This window comes from Rhea americana, unplaced genomic scaffold (assembly GCF_003343005.1).
Source record: "Rhea americana isolate MKP2758 unplaced genomic scaffold, rheAme1 scaffold_5, whole genome shotgun sequence".
NCBI classification, from domain to species: domain Eukaryota; kingdom Metazoa; phylum Chordata; class Aves; order Rheiformes; family Rheidae; genus Rhea; species Rhea americana.
The window spans coordinates 5,283,896-5,307,556 of NW_028186645.1; the positions used below are offsets into that span (position 1 = coordinate 5,283,896).

A 23,661-nucleotide genomic window follows, 5' to 3' on the forward strand; every position below is an offset into this window, starting at 1 on the left:
TCCAGGGAACCTTCTGCTTCCCTAAACTCTTAGGATTATCTCTGYCCGGCCCTGTAGCTACACCGTACCTGTTCGTCTGGTGATCCACAGGATGCAATTATTCCTCCAACCTCTCAGAACRTTCTTTCCTAATTTAATGCCATGAYAGTGAATGTGGAATGAAAAATGGCWTTCACCACTTCAGAAAATTGTTGCTGCAGCCTCATGGGGTTCCGGAGGACTGCTGTGAGGGAGCCTGCTAGTCCCTCCGATCAGTTATCTGTGATACAGACCCACCTGCACGAGTGATGTTARTTCGAGCAGTGTCAGCTGGGAGGTAGTTTGGTCCCAAAGGCCATCRTTTTGCTGCTAGGGATTCTCCACGGATGCCAGGTTTGAAGCATGTGGGGGTGGAGGAGCTTGCAGAACCAATGCCCATGTTGGCCAAATTGTACAGGCTTTATCTTTAGTACCGAAGTTGCTGTGCTTTTTTTGCACTGAAAAATCTTGTTTTCTTGCAAAAATCAGTTATACACTGAGGCTGCTTTACAACTTCCAGTAAATATAAAACTTAATTGTTAGGATGATAAATATTTGGGGAGTGAAGTTGTTGCCATGACATAAGCAAGGCAAGGTTTGTAGGGAGAGGTAATGTCTTTTATTGGGCTGATTGATAAGTGGTTTTGTTGTTTTTCCAGCTACTGTTTGCTGGCATAGTAAGAGCTATTACCTCACCTCTGACTTTTGTTTGTGGCATGCTTATTTAAATAATAGAAATCAATGAAGCCAGCCTGGCGCAAGTGATCATGTTTCCAGARACTGTTAACTACGAAACAAACAAATTAAAGGTTAATTTGTATAAATCCAGATTATTTATTGCCATGTAATAAATACAGGTTGTTGGTATTTGCCATTAATWTGTGGCCAGTTACTATAAAAATGATCTATGTTCTTTCATTCATACATGGTAATCTTGTGAAAATACATCATTGCTTCAGTAGCATGGCTTCATATAAATAAGATTATGGCAGTGACTGACTGAGAATGACACGTAAGCAAAAAGCACAGTCAGGGGCTAGCCTGACTACTGAAACCAATGCAGCTGCAAACTGTGAAATTTTGTCCGTGGTAGGTAGCAAAGGGATGGATTAAACTGTAGTTGTAGGGAGGAGAACACTGAGTGGCTGCTATAATCTGAATTTTCTGGGGTCTGCCTGGTCCCTGAACAAAGTCATGTAGATATGTTTTATGATACAACAGCAATATATAAAATGTGCATGTTTTGCAGTCTTGTTGGTAATTCAAGCGTGTATAACATATCAAAACAAGAGGTTTCATTGCTTGAGATGTAAATAATAYAACTCACATAAACCTTTTCCCTAGCTCATTTGACTGCGTAGGGCGAGGCTTATTTGAAGTTCTTCTACCTTAGTTTATTTATGCATGGAAAATACTTGAGGAATATTCCAGGGAGGCAGGACGAGTGAGGGTTGAGACATACTTCTTTGAGGCGAAGGTTTCGCAAGCCCTGGCCAGGCTGTTGACTTTGTTACAGGAKCATATGTTCCCAGGAGCAACTGCAGCATCAAATTCACCTTTCCTGCTTCTATGAAGCAGTCAAAGTGGAAATGTGCTTTCATTTACTAAAGCACAGTTGAGTTTACTAAAGAAAGATCTGCAGTTGGGAGAATTTCAGTGTAAGTGGTAGGAAGGTAGTTTGGACTGCTATCTAGAAAACTTTCTGCAAAGGTTTTCTTGAAAAAAAGTACAGGCTACTTGTATCTGCAGTCACTGTACCTGCCTGCATTACGTGCCTGTAAGACCTCGCATTTATGTAGTCTTCATTAAAGCTCTGTGTCTCATAGCTACAACTTTTAATGACAAGGATCTCAAGTTGTGGCACTTTCCAGTGACCAGACATGGTTCCTGACCTAGCTGTTCTGTCTTGTGAAACTCCGATGACCGTCATTAAGCCCGTTTGGCTTAATGGGTAGCATTTATCTCACTTAATCCCTAGCTGTCCGAAGGTTGGGTGTCTGGCTAACCATACAGACTTCCTTGGTGATTTTTCAGTAACTTTGGTTATTGAACCTTCAAAAAAAAAAARAGAGAGAGAGAAAGAGAAAAAGAAAGAAAAAAAGCAAGCTTATGCAGATATATACAGAGCATATTTTAAAGTACATGTGCTATTGGGAACCTGTCCATGTTATTGGTCACAAATCCTTCAGAAATTGGTCAGTGTAGGCCATGAGTTGAAAATTATGGTTTTCAGGCAGGAGTGGGAGAGAAGGGGAGTGGTTGCCCTCTCGAGGTTGCTGTTCAGGGTTGACAGGTGAGTTGTACAGGATTCTTGTGTATAGCTAATGCTATTGGCAAATCGGCTTTCTCACCGAAAGAAGTGATTTTCCTAAATCTGCTTTTCCGCTGTGTCTATGGCAGGAGGCTTTTTGCTCTCGTCTTCGTCAGCGCTAGGGCCAGGCTCTGTTTTCAGTTAAGGAGAATGTGAAATACTAAATGCCTGTCTGTGAAGATGAGAGGAGTGTTGTTTGCTGCGAGASAGTTAGGCTCAGTATCTGACTCCCCTGTAACCTACAGAGAAGGTTTGGGGCCAGCAAKGTAAACACTGAAAACTACAGGGTAAGCCCTGCTGCTGCTGGCATGGACGGAGTGGTGGGGGAGGCAGGCGTCGTCGTGATTTCCTTCTGACAAAGTCAGCAAACACTAATCCCTTTCTGTCAAAACAAAGTTACTCCTCTTGCGGGAGCCCTTGGTCGTGTCCGCCCGTGTTTCGTACCGCGCTTGGTACGAAAGCAARTAGAAGAGCAGAACGTTCTCAGCTGAGCCCTCCTCGTCGTATAGAAACGCCGCCTTACTTAGACAGCTCCGCTGCATGTTTKTGTTTCATTTTGCTTGCATAAACTCCTTTCCTTTTTCCCCCGTGGTGTTTATAGGAGATTGTGGCCCTTCTTTAATCACAGGAGGCTCTTGCTCGCTCTGTCTGCCCCAGAAACGTCCGAGCGTACACACGGACGGCGGCTCGGGTGAAATTTGTAACCTGTACGAGGTGGCCGAACAAGAGCCCATTCTTACCTGCCGCTGTGGTTTCCGCGTTCAGCGGTTTCTGCTTACCTGTGTTTGAGTTCCTTGTTTTCCTAACGCAGATTCAGTACCAAGTGCCTATCAATCTGTAAAACTGCTTATTCAGCAAGGTTAATGTTGAATTTTTCTCTATAGGAGACAGGACAATTGAGTGAATAAAATCATGGTATTGATACGGTTGTTCATCTCAGAAACCTTCACACAAATATTTTGGTTAGGTGGTCTAATTTATTTGGCGAAGAGATCCACTCATGTTTCCTGTGGGCCCAGCAAACATTTTGCTATGGCAGAGAAGTAACAATTCCACTAAATCTGAGTTTCTTTTAATTTTTAAAAAGTTGCTTTGTTCCCTTGTCTTATTCTYACCCATCCCACCAGTTTGAAATCATAAGTTTTCATTAAATAATGTCTAAAAAAGTCAGAGGTCTGATGTTTGCAAACTTGTCCTAGTAGAAGCTCATTGCTTTGCATAGCAAAGCACACAGGTGTGGAGCAGAGGACAGCTTCAGTCCTTCCTTTCTGAAAACATCTCTCTCTCATTTCAGAGATAGGTTTTCTTAAAATGTGAGTTTGTTCAGGCAGCGTTAACTGTTTCTAAACAGCCATTGAAGTGGTATTGCCAAAAAACATCCATGGAGAGTGAAAAGCCCACACAACACCTGTTCACTTAAATTCTACTTTTTCCAAGGGTAGCCAAGCTAAGGTCTGTATTGCTTTTACATTTACATGATGTGCCACATCGYACATGTCTAAACCATGTTGAACATGTCTGGAGATAGACTGCTTCAGGGCAGTTGCTTCCTGCCTGTGAACGTGCATGTGTGTGCACAGATACGTAGTCCGGATCAAACTCTTTTTTGGTGTTAAACTCTGCTGAAAATTAACCCACAGCTTGTAATAACTATCCAGCATAATGATAACATATCATTGGCTCTTACCCAGATGTCCACAAGAATATTTGGCATATACTGCACAGCATATCCATTCCACTCAGGGTCTGAGCACTGATGTTTGTGAATGCGAATGGATGTTAAATCCTCTGAATTAGGGACACTTTCCAGCACCCTTCTTCCTAACTCTGTTATTTTATAGACAGATGTTAATTCATCTCTATTTTGATCTGTTGTGTCAGGCTGGGAGAGCTTTCTTCTTGCACAGACTCCATTAAGGCTCTTGAACACACGTTGCGGGCTGCGTTCTAGCGTTGGCATTAGTGGTGGTGCCGTTTCATGTTAAACTCGTTTGGGCATAGGCTGCACGAGATGAAGTCCAGGTCTGTCTCATCTAGAGCACTGGCTTCTGCCRGCTTCCAGGTTATGTGAAGGTGGGTAAGTAAGGCAGCGGTCCGATTTCAGTGTTTCTCTCAGGCTCCTTCAGGCCTGTAATATGCAAACAGGCAATGAGCGTGTTTCTTGCTGCTGATCGTTGGTGCTTTGGCAGCTTCCGTAGGAAAACGTTACTGACAGGCAGAGAAATCARTGTAATTTTGCTTAAAATATCATCCGCTTTAAATATCAGCAGCTCATTCTTGTTGAATGTTTATTTCCTTTACCCTAACTGCATTCACACAACTGATGGCCATCGGAGCCGATATTCTGGCACGCACAGATTGGGCTGCCGAGCTGCGTGTTTGAGCCGCCCARTGAGCGGCTAAAACTCAGCTAGTAGAAACTTTCTTTACAAATCAAAGGAAGCTAACACAAATTGSAAAGGGGGAAGGGAGAGCAGAAAAGTCTTCTTACCCCTCGCCTGCTATTTGACCCGGTGCGGTGACCCAGGGTCTCACCCTGCAGCTGGTCTCTCCTGTGTCTCCCAAGAAGCCAATTTACAGCCTCTCCTTAAGTGCATGTCTGGAGGAAGGGGAAAGCTGAGCTGAGTTAATCTCATGTTTCTAGGCAACCAGGTAATTCTCTGCAGCCTATCCCTAAAGGGAAATTCCTCTTTTCCTGCACCTCYACTCACTTGCTGCCTAGGACACCTTCCTTTCTGGTTTCTCCAAACCTGGTACTGGGGAACCTGGTGCAGTGAAGTCAAAGAACTGTTATTTCTGCAAATGTCATGGGGGAGGCTGAAGAAGCACAGAAAAGAGCTTTGTTAATGGTTGCCATGCACTGCATGTGTGAGGTAAGGAGATGTTCACTGTAAAACCAGTAAAATGGGGAATGCAAAAAGTTTAAATGTTTCACCCAGGACCAGAGTGAAAATCACTGTCACAAGCAGGATTAGTGCTGCGGGCTTCCTTTGCTCCAAAAAGCATCAACATTTCTGAATGGGTTATTGCAAATCCTGTTTACAGTGAAACTGCTATTTACTGTGAAGTTCTGCTAGTGATGAAAATGTCTTGATTGTATTTTGAGTCTGTTTGAGCTTTGCAGAGTGAYTATAAGGGACTAGTCTCTTCTTAATAAATGACTCCTGAACTTGATACTGGAGAAAAAAGTTAGAGGAAAGAAAGATTCAAATGAAATCGCTGAGCTTCTCCGCTGTCTGAAGAATCTGGATGTTCTGGATGCCTGATAGAGGCTCCAGAATAACAATTATTAGACTTATTCCTTCTTTTTAAGGAAGCCCCTTGAGCCATACCCAAGCAGTTATACTGCTGGAGTCTAAGTCTGCTCAGCCGCACTAATAAAGGTCAGGCGTGGTGAGCCCAGAGTGTGCTGGAGTGGCTTCAGCAAACCGGGCAGTTAACAAGAGTCAGCGCTTGGGTCCCAGTTGGGAACTTCAGTGGCTGCTCAGTGAAGCAGCGTTGGAGAACTTCAGAAGTGTTGCTCATTCCTTGCCTGGTGCGAAGGCTGTTCATTGACCAAATMTAAATGTTCGTTAGACTGGACACTTCCCCTCTCTACCCCCTCCCCCCCCCCAAGAATACAATGTTAGCCAGCAAGAGGGAATATAGTTAACAGAAATGGGGGCATGCCTTAGCTGTGCAGGACAGAGGCATCACCTGTGTATGTTTGGACCTTTTGAATTACCAGATGTTTGACGATCTGAACTTTGGCCAAGAACTGGCCCCTGTTGTGTATTGACAAATACGGCCACTGTCGCGGATGAGATTCTGGGTCATCTAGGTTTGATCCAGTGTGATTCGAGACTGATCACTCTGCTGAACAAAGCACAATAAACCGCATTGTCTGAGGCTTTTACAACTTGGTTAACCAAATGCTGGGAGCAAATTTCTTCAGAATCAGTCTACAGAGCAAGGAAGTGATGTGTGTGAGCCTGTAACAGGCATGTGCTTTTACAGGAAGAAGTGTTAGAATAGATAGACTTTTGATGCTATCACTTTGCAGTGTTCTGTATTCTGCTTTGTAATTGGCGGGAAGGACTCACCTTTGGCTAAAGTGCTGTCCTGACCACGCGTGGGGCCTCATCCTGCGTACCTCTTGGCTGAGCTTCAGGAAAGCCACAGAATCACACTTCTGTAAAGAGCAAATAGCTTCTCTTCCCCCATCAACCTGCAACTTACTGTTTAAGCTTCCATGGGACAAAAATTAGTATTCTTACATTTGACTGTGCCTACTTTTCCAGAATAGGAGATCATCTAGACACAACTGACTGTATGGCTGTCCTGTGCGGCAGTGCRCAGTGTTGGCAGAGGGGCACTCTGCATGCTGTGCCTTGCCGTGGCTTCTTTGGGGGGATGGAAGAGGAACAGAACCTGGACAGCTGTTATTCCAAGACAGGAAATGTTGTCAGGGTAGATTATTTGAAATTGCCAGGAAATCTTGCAGTGAACTCATTTTAATCTTGGGTCTGGATGTGTTTATCTGCTTTCAAATAGCTGTAGAAGTGCATGCATCTCAGGGTAGTGTTTCAYAGGCTTCTGCTTTAAGTTCAGTTGTGTAATTAATATCTGTGCAGTAGATCCTGTGCCATTACAGGAGCCTGTACGTAGATAACAAGCAGACGTGTCTGGCTGATTTCTGGCAGTGTGCATAGCACAGTAGGAAGCACAATGCATTTCTTCCTCTCCTCTACCTTTGTTGAGGATCTGACTATGGAGAAAGATTAATTGACAGGAAGTGCCTGAGAAGACAAAGAGGAGATTAAAGCTGTTTTAAGTTTGGTTTGAGAACACAGAAGGCTGACACCACCAGAACTACATTTGAGGTAGCTGTCTTGTGTCAGCCATGTCTACTCCCAGCACCAATATGGGCTTTCATCTGTCCTTTAATTAGTGTTAATTATACATCATTAATTTTTGCAAACATCAAAATGCAGCTGAAAGCAATTAGCCTTAATTGCTAATTTGTGTACGTACACCCAAAGTGGTAGACTCTTCATCTGAATGCCCTGTTCTCCCTGAAGTCAGTCGATGTATTTCTAGTATCATTTGTGATTTCAGCTTTGGGTCGCATGCTAGAAATTCTTTAAGTGTCTTCTGTGAAAGYTACAAAAACCCTTCCTATAAGTCCTGTGATCTTCTTGAAACTGTGACCTTGTTAACTGTTAACTAGGGCACATCCTGAATAAAGATGTTCTTTGATTCTGTAAGTAAAACCTAGAGTGCCATTAGTTGACTTTGGGAAGTACTCCATTAATTCTTGGAAGATGTGCCTATATGTGCAGCTGAAGTTCTGTTGGTCCTCCAGTCTATTTCCAGTAGTCTCAATTGCTTCTGTGAAACACTATCGTCCTTTTTCAGTAAGCTAAAGGCCACATAGACTACTGTTCTTAAGCTGACAAATTTATGGTGCTGTTCAATTCCTGACCTCTGCAGTCCTAAGTCTGGGGTCTTTTTGGGCTATGAAAATTCTGAAATATCATGGCTTCTCTTCCTATTGTGTATTTTCAGTTGTGACAGTCTAGGAAAGATTCAAAGCTGCCAAATTCTTCCGGAGGAAAATAGCCCCTCTGATACTGCAGACATAACCTGCATAAACAGATTGTTAGATGGGTTGAAAATTGAGCAGACCACGTTTGGCTGGACTCAGAGAGATCAGTGGGTTGAGGTCCAGCTGGCAGCAAGTACTGAGCAGAGTTCTCAGGGCTCAATGCCATTTTGTTCAGCATTTTCATCAGCAAGCTGATGAAGTCACAGGGTGCACCTTCATCCAATTTGCCGATGATGCTAAATTAGGGGGAGCAGCTGACATGGCAACATGGCAAATGGCAGTGCCTAAATCCAGAGGGATATTGATAAACTTGGGGATTAGGCCACCATGAACCTCATGGGGTTCAATAAAAAAAAGTGTGAAGTTCTGCAGTTAGGGCAGAATGACTTCTTGCACTGGTGGAGGCTAGGAAGTGACTGGGTGAGTAGTAGCCCTACTGAAAAGGTCCTGGGTATTACAGTGAATACCAGAAGATGCCAGTGGATATAGAAGTTGAGTATGACCAAACAGTGCATTCAGATTGCAAATAAGGCAAAACTTTATTCGGGACTACAGTRGAGGTATCACAGCCAACAGATTGTGGGAAGTTATGATTTCCCTCCACTTGAAACTGGTGAATGAGGCCACATTTGGGTGCTGCATGTAGTTTTGGACTGCTTCTCCCCCCCCCCCCCAGCTCAAGAGAAATATGGAAGGGGTCTAGTGGAGAACTGCAAAGACAGTAAGGCACTTGGAATGCATGTCCTGTAAAAAAAAAGTTGTGTACATGGGTTTATGTAGTCTGGAGAAGTGGAGGCCAAGGGGGGAATCTAATACAACTATTTGAAGGGCAAGTAAAAAGAGTCAAACAATATAACAAGGGGCAGTAGCCACAATTTGCTGCTTCGTTGGACACTAGAAAGAGCTGTGATTAGAAAGAGCTTTCTGACTGGGAAGGAACAGCAGTCCTACTGGGAACAGGTTGCCGAGAGAGGCCACAGGATCTTTTCCAGGCAGTTTTTAAGCTTTGGCGAGTCAAAGCCATGACCTGATATTGGCAACAGTCCCACTTGGAGCAGGAGCTTGGACCAGAGCCTTCCTGAGGTCTCTTCTGTCCACTGTGCCTGTGAGCACCAGAGATGACCACTGTGTGTGTGCATGTGTCTGGGGAGGTAGGAGATGCTGTCACTCTCCCCTGCAGCCAGGACATAGGGTTTTCTCACTGCTCTGCTTGAGCTCTGCCTGTTTACAGTTCCAGAACAGACATGAAATAATATTAACACGCTAAGACAGGAAAAATGTTAATGGGTAATTACCAATCGTTAAAACAATGGCTTTTCTTTGGCTAAAACAGCTCAGTTTTCTAAAAGAACTGAAGGAGGAAATGCAAGTGATTTTATGGCACCTAATCTTACATATGTTACAGTAGTGCCAACCCTGTTTTGAAGAAATACACTATTGYGGGTGCTCAAGGCTTTCTTTCCAGAGGCGAAGACCTGCACATGAGCACGATGTGGGTACTGCATGCTGACCTTCAAACTGGCGTTCCTACGCTCTGGTAAGCACTAGCTGCAACCTGCTCGTGCCTCAGGAAATACAGACCATGACTGGCACGGAAACAGCCCACCAGAGTGAGGACTTGGTTGTAGGTGGAGGCAGACAGAGGACTCTTCCATGAGCTGTCTCCAAATGTTTTCATTGAGTTTAGAAAGTTAAGTATTTGTAAGAGAATTGGTCTTCTAAAGCTCTTCCCTGTTCTTCATTTCCATGTCCTTGCCTCAAGTGATAGTTCCTCCTCTGAGTCTGAGACATAGGTGTAATCCTTTTCCTCCCACTAATAAGGATAGGAGGACTTCTGACTGTGCCATGGGCACTAGAAAACTGTCAGGCAGTTGAGGAGAAAGGTGCCAGTTCTACTGCTTTCTTTACGTGTGTTTGTGGGCAGCAGAGTAAGTCTTTGTCGTTGGGCTATAAACCAAGGCTTCCTGGAGCAGAGGAAGCATTTGTTCCACCACCCTCCTGCTGTTTGGTGAGGTGTGATCACCTCCTATGTGCCCAGCTGGTCTAAGTGAACTCTGATAGCATTGGCCACAGGTGGTCCAGGCTAGGAGCAGAGCCTGTTTGTGAGGGACAGCAGTAAACAGCATGCTTTGCATCTCTGTCACAACCTCCATTTTAAGCAGGCTTCACCTATGGCAAGTGATTTTGCAGGCACGTTCTATATTTAGCCTGCTTCTGTTTGTGGAGCATTGAGTCATTGGAACAAGGTAAGTTTATTGTTTAATTTCTACTGATGTGGCATCTTACACCTAATGATTTGATGCAAGTCAAATCCCACAGCTTGTGCAGAGCTCTTGTTTAACTGTGTGTGGCATGGTTCACCCTGGAGCAGTTTGCAAACTTAAACTGAAATAGCATCAATCTTCATCTGCCTGCAATATGCCACCAGCATGGGGAAAATAGGATGGCTGGGGTTTGAGAGCCCTGTGCAAGGCGGGGATGTGCCTGCTTGAAGGTTGCCTTGCCCAGCTYGGGTAGAATTGGCTTAGGACCAGTCGGTGTGCATCCTGCACACCAGACCCCCATTGCCAGCCTGCTTGAGATCAGTCTGAGGGATTCATCTTTGATTCTTCTATGTTACTTCTTATATGTAAAAATCCTGATCTGTTAGATATTGTTTTGCTCCTAACTAAAGATTTAATCCTTGCACAGTGTACTTAGTGTACTTTTAACTATTCATTCCTTCAGATTTGAAATAATAAATATAGAGGATCCTTTTATGGTTAAGCTGGATTTAAAAGGTACCAGCCCTTTGCAATTCTGATATTTAATGCATGAGCCAGGGACTAAATCCTTCTGTCAGGCCTCCTGAAATAGTGCGTCAGCTGCTTTTGGGCAGCATAATATATTGATGCTGGAGGGGCATTTTGTTTGTTTTTGTCCTAACCTGAAATGTTATAGGTGGAGTGATTTGAACCACAGCTACCTCAGAGTAGCATCAGAAATGGCTTATGCATAGTCCTGGATTTTTAACCACTCGTCTGATAAGTGAGCTACTTCTGCAGCTCTGTACCACATTACCTTCTGTGAGAAGGAAAAAAACAGAGAAAGGAAGAGATGCAGATAACTATGTTAAGCTTACAAAGATTAAATGGGGAAAAAAACACTAGGAAAATGGGAGGGGAGGCAAGTTAAATGCAAAAATGGCAAGGAGGAAGGTGGCTCTTGATCCTTTTATCTTCTGTCACTGGGGTGAAAACAAACAAGTTGTTCCCTTCACGTCTTTGGGAGTGGGATGGGGATGAGCAGCTAACAGAATACGTAATTTAACTATTCCAAATGAACAGTATGTATAACTTACTCTGTGGTTTATCACGTATGAGGAAGAGGTAGAAGATGAGGGAGAGAATGGAGTGATAAACTCTCAGGATAAGGGTTCTGTCATGCAAGCGTGATGTCACTTAGCAGCTCTGTGAGTACACAGGAGAATGGAGAGTCACGCTATTAACAGGTAGTAAACTTGTTCTGTTTGCATCATAGCTATAGGTCACATTTCTAGATACTTTAAAGATTTGCTGGTTTTGTCAGTTATTTTTCATAGACATGCAATCAGAAGGTCAGCTCTCATCCTGAGACCTTAAAAAGTGCTTACGAAAGGAAGCRACACTGGGGCACAGAGACAAATTCATTTGTCTGCTTCTCTCATGTTGGTGGCATGTATCTTGGCAGTCCTCTCCTATAACTATTGGACTACAGATATTTCTAAAAATACACTCATTAGATACAGCCAGTGGATCACTGAATATTTAATTAAACATACCATAATTTTCAGCCCTGTTTGAGGACTCATGTTTTTGTTTATGAAGTGTCTCCAGTCTGGACAGTAGCAAAAATCTGCAATGTGTGTATGACTCAGGAGACTGAATAAAATTGCTCRAAGACTGTTAAGACAAAGCTTAACATAAAGTTTAAACAGAAATAAGCCAGTGATGCTGCCAAGAGAGGCAGTGCTGCAACACACCCTTTTCCCCCTTGGCTTGTGCAGGCACAAGTGTTTGTGTGACTGTGCAGTGAATTGGATTGAGGGGCTGAGTTAAAGTAAACCTTTCTGTTCATCAGGTTAATCTTAGCTGGGATCAAATCTTTCATCTGGTTTTCCATGGAATCACAGAAATCATGAGACCACTCTGTCCTATCTCACGCTTTACTAAGGCCATTWGAATTTGTTAACTGCAGTAGCTCATTAAGCAAATCTTTGCGCAAAAAGGCTGTTTGCGTGCCTTCATAGGATATGTAAACTGTGAATCCTTAACAGAGGTAGAAAAGAGCTGATGTGACACTGCATCTCTAATTTTGTGAGATTGTACTGAAGGACTAAATACAAAGCAGATTGCCATTCTTTTAGCTCTTATTTCTTCATGAGATAGCCTGATGGATATTGCAGATTTTCAGTTGTGAATTGATGTACATATTGTGCAATTAAGGAAGCCAGGTATAGGCAATTACGCATGCCTGCTTGAGATTTCATCCCAGAATAAAGATTTTAGTCTATCTACATTCTCACCTCTAAGTTACAGAGATTGTTTAATGTTTTAGTTAGCTGCATCCAAGACCAGGTAATAATGAACAACGCGTGAGTGAGTTATAAAGCTATTCAAATACAATCTTCATATTAAAGCTAGTACTTTGCTTTTAAAGTCTCTTTCTCACTACGTTCCTTGAGCATATTCCTTCCCTGGAGAATAAGCTCTGATCCAGGCTCTCCCCAGACAGTGCATGGAGCTGTATAAGGGCTTTAGCTTTGCTTCCACAGACCACCTTTGGCAAGGGCAAAGTGGGCTGGCCAGGGTCTGCTGTCCTGGGTCTGTTCTCCAATACCTGTAGTGGGTGAAAAAGGCATTTCAAGGCTGTCCAGGGCATTGGGCTGCAGTTTGCTGTGCTAAAAGACAAGATAAATCAAGAACAGACTTTGAATTAGGTTTATCCCTCTTTCTGGTCCTACAGTTGACACTAGGAGGTGGTGGTCAGAGGAATGGGTGATAGTGTAACTCGCAAAGGAAACGATTCATAAGGCCCCAGCTTGTTAAAACTCTGAGGGTTTTAAAACGACTTAGGCCGTAGCTGTTAACGTTAAATATACGTTATTACTGTATGACCCTGCAGCACAGACGTGATCCAGATCACGTGTGGGCTCCCAGTTGCTCTTCTGAATTCATCAGAGTGTGCAATAGTTTGGCAGCTTTATACTTCTGTATTGGCTGCAGGAGAACAGATAGTACCTGCTGTGGTCTAAAACATGGTGGCACAAAGATAACCAAGAAATAAAATTATCTTTGTTTTCAATAATAAGCTGGCAGAATGAGTTTTTATTAATTCAACATTTTGCATAATGTGTCTTTAAAAAAAAAAAGAAAAAAACTGCTTCTACAAGCTCTAGGATGGATTTATTGTACTCTTGAACTGCTGCATTGTTCTTTGCTGCTTATGCTATTAAGTTATTCTATCTGGAGATAATGAAAATGAACTCAAAATTGAGTGCTTTGCAAAACATTCAGGAGGCATACACTTGTCTAGGGAAACTAGCCTCAAACTGAGGCTAAAGATCATTAGGAATATCTTTTGGAATGATTTTGTGGGAAAAAATTATAAAACCTATATTTTGGATCCAAATGACTGTGGGAAATACAGAAATGGAACGAATAAGGGGAAAAATTACACTCTTCCTAAATGTTTTTCTTGTCTTGTACCTTGGAAAGGTTAATAAATTTAAATGACATCTTTTTTATAAGAGCAGGGCTTTGTTTTTTGGAGGCAATTTAGCAAATCCTTCAGTTGTTTCAGAATCTGGCATAAAAACTAAGCTGGGGGAGGGATTAGAGATGATGGAGATAATCACATTAAAAACATGTCCAGCAAAACACTAGCAGATTACTGAAGAAGTATCCAATGATTCATTTCAGCAGTTAAGAAACAGGCAAATGTTTGGGCACCTGAAGTGTGTAGGTGACCTGAAATCTCCAAATAATTCTTTGGGTCCGTGAGAAACGCCAAGGTATCTGTCCTACTCCATGAACGCCGCGCATCTCGCTGTGGCACAGCTCTGCTCCCTGTGTTCCCATTCCAGTGCCGGGAGAGGAACCTAAAGTCCCCGTCTGCAGATGTGGCTGCACGGTGCACACCATATTCACAGTTAAAGATATTTCACAACTAGTGGGACTAGTTGCCTTTTTTTWAAAAAATAAAAAGTATAATTCTGTTATATAGTGAAAATAAATTACTAAAAATCTCAACAGACCGTTACTTCTAAATCAATGAAAGCAAGTATATGTTACATCTTTGAGGGGGAGAAGGAAGAAATATCTTTAACCAAAACTTTCAGAAACTTAATGTTCCAGTGAATATTAGTAGTATTGGATATTCCTTCTTTGGAACAATAAAACCTTTGATGTGTTGATGCTGACACAGATTTATATATATTTAATAATTAATATAATTTAATATATTTAATAATATATATAAATCTGTCCTCCTCTCCCTTCCTTCCTTTCATCCAGAATCCTCCTGGTGTATACAGTGTTGYTGTCTGTCCCTTTGCAGTTGCACAGTCCTTTTTAGTGCATGACACTTCAACACTTTTCCTCATTTGGAGGCAGAAGCTCTGAGCTGCTGATTTAGCTTATTAAGGTGCCATGCCCAAATTATAAAGCAGGAATCAGTGGCCCTTCTGGAAGTCTCAATAAATAGCATTTACTCAGCTGAGCAGTAATGTACTTACTGATGAGAGTAACACTTTTTAAAAGAAGTGGCAGACATAGCTATTTCCAAATTGCTGAGGTAGTTTAAAACAGAATGCTTCTGTACAGGAGCCTCTCGTGGTGCTGTATTATTCACAGTGTTGGTCTGCTGTGCTTGCATTTCTACCTGCTTCTTACACTTCTGCAGAAAAAGTGACATATTAAATACTTGTGATTTTCATCATCTTTTTTTTTTCCTTTTCCTTGAATAAAATGAGATTTTTTTTTTTTTTTTTGCCACAGTGGTGTAGAGACATTCCTACTGGAAGTCAAATTATCAAAGTAGGAGAAAGAGCCAGAGAAATAACATGACTGTGCGCAACCACAAGAACTGCTAAAAAGCAGGATGGAGAAATTTCTGTGCAGCTTAGAGGAAGGAACACGGGTTGCGGAAAGAAGGAATTTGGAGGAGAACCAGTGAGACAGTGCGTGTGCACTGTGAGATACAAGCTATCTTTGCAGTGCTTCCTCAAGCTGGTCTTGGAATTAGACTGGATCTTTCTGAAACTAGCCCTCCTGCTGTTCTGTGGGACTCTTTAAGCACACCAGGGTTGAAATGGTCAATTTAGCAAATAAAGAATAGAAAGGGAAAACAAAGGTTCAATACCTAGGAACAGTATACATTCAGCATAAATACCTGGAAGAATAGACAACTTTGCAAAAAATCATTGTGTGCAGGTGGAAGCAAGAACTGAGCCCAAGTGAAGAGAGGACCTTAGAGAGGGGAAAAAAACCCACATATCTTAATGTTATGGTTGTGGTAGAATGGTGGAGAAGATTGTAAGTTGATGAATATCAAGTATTTCTTCCTGCATTTCAAGGTATTTTTTTTTTTTATCAAATTTGTGTAGGCTGAAATGTGCTTTTTGAGAAGAGGGAGATATGCAGGTTGTTTTTCATTTTCTGACTTGATTCAAGAAGCACAAGAGGGATGGACGATGGGATAATCTGTTGAATGTGTGGTTTTATATCCCAGGAAAAATTGGTAAGAACAGACTCAACCCTAGAGAAATGCCTATAAATAGCAAAGGCAGCTGAACTCTCCAAGGAAAGGATAAAATAATAACAACCACTAGTGTGGAAAAATCATCCAGACTGCAATTAAAGGTGCTCAAAGAGATTAAAAAAAGACAGAAGAAATAGCATCTCATCCACTCTGTGCTTTGCAGACAGTGACGCACAAAACATAAAATAAAAATGCCCCAGTGTAAGTTGGGGAGAGGGAATGTAGGAGAGAAAGAGAACCAGACCACGCGTATCCCGGGCAAGGGAACATCGTGCCTCTGCAGGAATTGAAGATCTGGCTATAGCCGAGCCTGCCCACAGCGTTGCTGCTCCCTGCTGTAACCACTTCTCTTCCTGGGCTTCTGGGGCCCACTTTCACAGCTCTGCTGGTATAATTGTGCAGGTAGTTTAGCAAATAGGGATCACTTTGACAGAACTGGGTTAGGAGTGAGTTTGCCTGCAGTTTTGAGAAGAATTGGCAAGAGGGTACAAATCTGGGACAGTGATCTGGGACAGTGGTGGTACTGAAATGGAGCACAAGGTTATGCTTCTAGAAATGGGCACCTAGAGGACACGGGGATATTTCAGCTGGGCCTCACTGGGTCTTTAGCTTCACAGTGAGGAAGAAACTTTTTTGCATTCATCTAAAACTACTGAGTAGAGCATAGAAAATATCAGTTTCCAAGAACGGAGATCATATTGCCAGCTTTCTTGAGGCCAGAAGGTTTTGCTGTCTTATACCAGGAATGAGTGCTGGTTTGCCAAGCTAGAAGAACCATCTGGTATCATTAGTGAACTTACTGGGTGTAGACAAGTGTTGGTGTTAATTTGGTTTTATGGATGTTTTAGTCTGCTATGAACCAAGCATTAGAAGAATGTCTAAGTAAAAAGAGTAAAGCTGCTGCCTGTCTCAGTTGAGGAGAAGGGAGCCCATGACCACATTATTAAACAGTTGTCTAGARCTGTGCTGAATGCTGCTGAATGGAAGGTTAAAATTCAGGTGTGCCTTACTGGCCATTGATCTGTGGGGGATCCTCATTACAATCTGAAAAAAAACTACCAAGTTATTAAAGAAATGTCATCTCCAAAATACATGGATTGCTGGATGTATTCTCCAATATGGACAATTCCACCTGCCTGAAGTGGATAAAGAATCTCCAAGCCAGAAGAAACCGATAAACACGCCCAGGCAACTGCAAATCATTTGATGTTTAAGGACCACAGTGTGAGAAGTTCCTGCCCAGAAACTGCAAGTGGTAGCAGGTATACTAAAGGGAACATATCGTCAGGAGGGCAACAAAGGTGGCTTTGTGGAGAAAAAAATGTTTGAGTGCACCTAGGGTAGGTGTCATGAAAATGCTAGTTGCAGCAGTTGGTGACTGAATTGTTCACTCAGTAAGAACCAGATTCCTTTTTGGTATCTGTGGGGTTCTTCTCTATTGCTCCGTGTGCAATTCCTGAAAAAATATCAGTAAAAAAATACTTACTTTTTTTTTTTAGGTGAGAAATTAGGCAACAATGTTTTGAATCAAAAGAGTATTCTTCTGATATGTCACCAAGTTGGCAGAATTTATTGGAGTCAAATTCTTAGCTCAGCATTTGGCTAGTAGCTTCTCTGCTCAGGGTGTATTCCAAAGTACTGGGGTGCAGTTATGTGCTACAGGCCAGTTACGTGCTACAGGCCAGTATGTTGGCCAGTAGGTACTGGCAGTCCTAGAAGCTGCAAGTTCCTGTGAATATACTCAGTTGATACTGTTTTATTTCCTTTTTAAAACAAGTAAACAAAATGTTGGCCTTCCCATCAAGGGATTATGTTGTTAGGAAACCTTTAGCAGGACSATGCTCTGTACCCCTGGCTGCTCAGAGCACTTACACTTTAGTGCAAGAATCTCCCTTGATGAAGGAAGGGGAGGAAGAAAGATGTTCATATGCAATCTGTTCAGCCCAAGGCAAAGCAGGGACTGTAAACTGGGCAAATAAGGCATTTTCTGATTCCTGATATGCAATTTAGGTGGAAGGCTGAACTAAACAGAACTGYGAAGGGGATGGAGAAAAAAAATATCTCCAAAGATGTTGGCCTCAGTGAAATAGTGCTCCCTGTGTGGGTAGGAGAAAATAACTACTCTTTGCGCTCTAATCCCTATCAAGCCAGCTGTTTTTAGACTAAAAATAATCCCTTTGGTGACCTAGCTGAGAATCATTTTTGCATCACTTTTCTAACTTTCTGGATTTTGCTTTCCCATAGAGATACGGAGTCTGATGGATTAGACTTGTTTCTGAGAGTAGTTGTGTCAGGCCTTTAGGGGTAAGGAAAAGCCCTTGCATGTGGAATATGCTTTCCTTGATGAGTGCTGGGTGGTGGCCGTCCTCAGGGTGTGACAGGAGAACTATTTATTTGCTTTCGTTCTCATGCTTATTGCAGGGTTTTTTTTCCACTGTGCGTCCAACAGATATATATTGCAGAAATTTTTCATGGCTGTTTTATTAACTTCTGATTTGGTTTAACAAAGCCACTTGCTTTTCAAATAGGGTAATATTTTAAATTAATTTGTTAAAAGCAGTTGGCTTTAACTGAGGATGTTACTTTTTACCACTGAAAGTGAGTGAAAGCCTCTGGGAGAGGATAACCAACAGGCTTGTCTTATTCAGGTCCTCCTTCCCTTCCTTCCTCATTTTTTTTCCCCTCTCTCCTTTTCTTTCCTTTCTTTCCTTTCTTTAGTATCTCTTCTAAAGGTGAGCTCTTCCACCATCATTCAAGAAGGAGTGTGAGTTGATGTCACTTATTCTCTCTGCCTGCATCTTGTAACGGTCCCCTGCTTACGTGCAGAAGCTCTACTGTAGGYTAGAGGCAGTGGGCAGCAGTACAAAACAAAAACAAGCCCCAGCCTCTTGCCTTCGCATGAGCACATGGATTGCTATACAAACATGTGAACCTGTCTCCCCGTAGACCCTCACTGAACATTTTGCTCCCACAGTGTCCATCTGTGAGGAGCTCCACAACGCGACTACGCTGTCTGTGAAGATACCTCCTTTAATTTTGTTTTTAAACCTCTCTCCTGATGTTTCCATTTGATGCTCCCTAGTTGTTCTGCTGGGAGAGACAACTACCAGTTAGTCTCTCTGTGTCACTTAAAATGCTACGGACCTCACTCRAAGAGGAAAAAAAAGTTACTCTGTCAAATCTTAGTCTTCCTTTATTCAGATCCAGTATCCTTTCTCTGGCCACCTCTCTTGCATCAAAGGATGAAAGAAGAATTTTTTGTCACCAAAAGTCTATCTGCCAGATAGGTAGTCAAGAGATCAGCGTGATGTCTTTCCGCACCTTCATTTCTGGCGAAGCACAGAGAAGGCGGGTCAATGGCTGGTAGCACCCACGCACGTTTTATCAGAGCCAACCCTTCGCAGGCAGAGACGCACAACAGCRAACACTGCCAAACCCACTGCGGCTTTGAGATCACGTTAGGAAACGTGCCAGGACCATTGCTGCCTGGGAGTCGTAGGTGGATATTGGCAAGAAGTTCAGTGCAAGGTAACCAGATGGGGTGCTGGGAATATGGAGCTTCTTATTCTCCTCTTGCTCTCAGGGTGAAGTATTCACCACGCAGTGTGTGYGCTTCATGCTCAGAGACCGAGACAAATGACTAACAGCAGTGCAGGGACAAGGAGAGAATCTTTCTCCTGTATCCAAGTCCTGTGGTGACTACACAAATCTGCTCCATTGGTTCCTCAGAGCTCTTCAGGATGTCTGTGTATTTCATAGCTGGGACCTCCGGATGTTTATAAGTGACTGGTGGGGCCTCTGGTCTCCCCGTACTAAATTGGGGTACAGCCCCTTTCCTGAAGTGCCAGCAATATCTGCTCAAGCACCAGGCATCTCAGATTTGAGTAGTGTTCAGTAGTGTTCCTCTCTATTTCTATGCTACAGAGAAGGAAAATGCATTAGGACTTGTATTCATTGGTTTTGGAAGTAACATGGACCGTAAGTTGTTGTTGTCCAAGTTATTAAAATAGACAGGTCCTGAGAAATTACAAGATTTGACCAGAGTAGGCAAGTTTCAAGGGTACAAACTCAGCACTGAATAGCCTGTCTCTGTACTTGAAGAATAAACTGTTAGTACAAGATACGAGTAGAGCAACTGTATTTAGAAACATGTTTCCAGGGAAACATTAAGTTTCTTTGGAAGATAACCCTGAGACACGAAATTTTATGTGACTCTTGGGACAAATGTAAGTTTAAAGACTTTTTTTTCCCTCTACTTTTTATAGCAAGTACATTCTGCTCCAGATTTATCTGTTTTAGACCTTTATGGTAAAACATTTTAATTGTGGAGTCCAGTATCTCAGTGGATTTCATTAAGAAAAGGGCCCATACCACCTAGAATTTAAAGATCTCTCCACTACATAGCAACTGAAATCAAATGAGCAATTTCTAAGCAGATTCTTACATACTATGCAAAGTGTGACTTTAAAAACAGTGCTCAAGATGTAATTTGGCTGCTTGTGCAGCTTTAGACAAGTCCATTAACGGTAATTTGCTTATAAAATCAGTATAATAGTAATTTCTTGCCTTCATCCCTAAAAATGTGAGGATTCATTTATTAACTTTCTTCTAGAAAGTTTTCTAGAGGAAAAAAAGGGACCAGTATATACTGGCCAAAAGTTTTTCCTTTGACTACTTCTTCCTGCTGAAATCAGACAGTTTCATCTCTTAGTTGGTTGACAACTCCCTTATAAGGTAAATTCTCTAGAAGATTGTTTGCTCTAATTTAATAAGGTAAATCTGTGTTCTTTACCAAGGAAGCTTCTGTTAAAATTACAAATACTATGAACTTGTAGAAGTATTTCTTGTCATTATTGTGTAAATTATAATTTATTTATTCAGAAACTCAAAGATTTTTCTTCTCTATACCTTACCAGTGGCAAAAATATATCCTCTGCCTTGTGATTGTACTTCTAAGCTAGATTATATCACTTTTTAATCTTTTATTGAAATTAGTGGTCTGAAAGTATATAAATGTGAGCAATTATTAATTAAGCTTTAAAATTTGATGTTCTGTGAGCAGTGAGCATGGAAGTAAATAAATAGGTTGCTCTTTTTCCAGAGAGACATATGAGCCAAGAGTAGCATTTGTATTAAAAAAACAAAAACAAACAAACAAAAAAAGAAGCCAACATTTTTCTCCCTTTTTTTGTTTTCTAGCTGGGGTAGGAAAGGGCAGGTGGAGTTTGTCTCTTGTGAGTTTGAATGGTCCATGTTGCTTGCTTCTCCTCCCCGTTAATACCAAAGGGTCTTTGTTTGCTTATACAGGTAAGGCTAATGTGCATGTCCATAAAACAGTCTTAAAATCATACCTTTTCAGACTGTTCAGTGTTGAAAGAACAGAGTAACTATCATTTATGTTAAAATAAACCTGACTGTGGATTAAATCTGCTTGTTTTATCAGACAAATAAAAGCTAAATCCTGCTGCTTGTGTTTAAGTTATGGGTGCTGTCGAGGAAGAGTCTCCCTGGGATGCAGCGGTGCCCAGAGCGCTGCAGGATGCGAGACGAGCGGGAGATGAAGGCTCTCAGACCTTAGAGGTGTGCTGTACGTTGTGGTGGCATAGCATCAAGTCCGGTTGAAGTTACGTTCCTTGGAATTTTCTGGCAAGCTCTTCCAACTTAATTTCCACCCATACTTTTCATCGGGTGTAACTATTTACAAATAGTTGCGTTACTGCCTTTGGTACTTGCTTCCGTACTTGCTTTCTTTGCTTTTCCTTTGTCACCGGTGCTAATCCCTGATCTCCAGCCAAGCAGGAAGAGCCCTCTCCAGAGAACCTGCTGCCCAGTCCCGTGGTTCCTACTTGCCCTGAGCATGAAAATGAAGTGTGCGTATTACTGGTTTGCTATTGTTGGCCATTAAAAAAAAAAAAAAAAAAAAAAAAAAAAAGTGAAACAACTGGCTTGCTGGCCAGACACAGCTGCAATCTGTAGTGTGAGCTGAGTGGCAGAAAAGTGACATGGAGTGGAGTTATTTTTCAATCAAGTTAGGCTTTGCTGTACTAATCCACTGGCATGGCAAAGGCTGTATTCAGTAAACTTGTCACTTTATTAAATGAGAGTCAAAGCCAAAGGAAATCTACTTAAGAAAGAAGAGTTAAATAATGTAACTCTGCAGCTGTGGAAATAAATTGAAACAGAGAAGCTATATTTTCAAAGCCATTCTTGAAGCTAAATTACAGTCAGTAGTATTAACTGTGAAAATAAACAAGAGAGAATCCATGCAGGCATGAAAACTTTCACTTTCTTTTCCCAAATAAAGTTACATGAAACAAAATTCCCATCCCAGTATTTCTAGTGACTTACTTTTAAACGTAATGTTTGTGAGCAAGGAAAGAATGGTCTGCTGATGAATTTCGGTTGTAATTTTTTACTCCCTTTTTTCCCCAATATTTTGAGAKTTCCTTGGTGAAAGGTACTGCAACCTTTACAGTTTTCTGCATTGGGATCTAATTTATACAGTTGCAACAGAAACTTGCAGAAGATTGGAGTATTGTTGCATCAAGTACTGTTAACGTTTCTTTCCTGGCTGGGTAAAGATAGGATCTTACGGACCAGCAATTGTGATCCTTGTAATACAGGTGCAGCACAAAAATCTTCTTGTGAATTGTTTACTTTATGCACATCAGGGTGTGGCGGTGTAGTTGTCACTGAAGTATCTGAATACCTCTGCAATGTTTGTGAATTTAATTTCAGGATGCTATTGAAGCATGAATGATTCCCCTGTTAAAGATGAGAGAGATCATGGAAATTTGCCCAAGGTCTGAAAGGAACTCCTTCATCCATTTAAACATTTATTTGAGTCTTATCTTCCTATTTTCCATTTATTTTCCTAGCAACATACTGTAGTAGAGTCTAAGTGCTGTTGGGCATTGAGAGTCCTTTTGTTTTTTTAATGGTGCCTCAATTTCAAGGTAGCATCATGGGCTTAAAGACGTACTGTTTCTCTGTTGCTATGCAAGAGGCTGCAATTAGGCAGTTGCGTTCTTGATTTTTTTTTTCTTTATGAAGATTTTATTGTGTTTTTCATCCTGAGGGGAATTGATTGTAGGATCATGTTTTAATTATGATTACACAGTCCTCTGGTCTGACTTTGCTTGTACCCTGCATGACTGCTTTGATGAAGCTCATTGCCACGCACGCTAGAGGCCTGCAGAGTCCTTGGCATACTTAATAATGTCTCTCCCTGACCCTCAAATGACCGACACCTGGGATATACAGGCTCAGGCTTTGAAAACCCATGAGTCAGGCCTCAAATTGCTGAAATATTTGGTTTGCCTTAGGTCATTTTGTACACCTGTAAAGAGTATAAACCATTCATAAGAGTTAAGCTTCTTATCTTAAAACCAGCTGGTCAAAACCAAGCAATTGCTGAATACTGTGAGCAAGKCAGGGCACCAACAGATACATGGGAGCCCTTGCTATCTGTAAAAACTTCTCAGCTTAAAGCACTATGTGAAGACATAATGGCTTGGAATATGGCTCTAATACTGCTGTTTGAGATTCAGGATTATAAGCTTTTTTTATGAATAAGAAGTGGAAATCATCTGTGAGTAGACAACTGTCATAGTACTAAAACAGTTTTTAGGTCTCTTGGTGCTTACTGATCTGGGCACAGACATGGCCTTAGTAAAGATAATGTCTTGTGATCCTCTGTCTCCCAAAACTGGATGTCCGTGCTTGCATTAGCTTGGCTGATTTCAATGGCGTCGATGAGAATGTATTGCTGACTTGCCCACTTCTGCCAGAGGCTGCACACAGGACAGCTTTCATTGTGCTTTTTTCATACTTTACTGGATGTCCAGCAAAGTTGCTTTTTCTTTAGGGCGCTCACAGGTGTGGTCCTGAAAGCAGCGGTGTCCAAGTGTCCCCTTCCRTCATTCATCCATCCATCTCGCATCCCCTACAAGGAGAACAACGGAGG

At 41.9% G+C, this 23,661-nt stretch overlaps 1 protein-coding gene across 1 annotated transcript in view; it reads left to right on the plus strand.

The window, feature by feature from the left end:
* The first annotated feature begins 1,898 nt into the window (after nucleotides 1-1,898).
* Nucleotides 1,899-23,661, plus strand: part of CLMN (calmin) — a 56,740-nt gene continuing 34,977 nt past the window's right edge. The window contains exons 1-2 of the mRNA XM_085317635.1: nucleotides 1,899-1,969; nucleotides 4,974-4,981. Coding sequence (XP_085173761.1) covers nucleotides 1,899-1,969; nucleotides 4,974-4,981 — 79 coding nt within the window. The remainder of the gene's footprint in view (nucleotides 1,970-4,973; nucleotides 4,982-23,661) is intronic.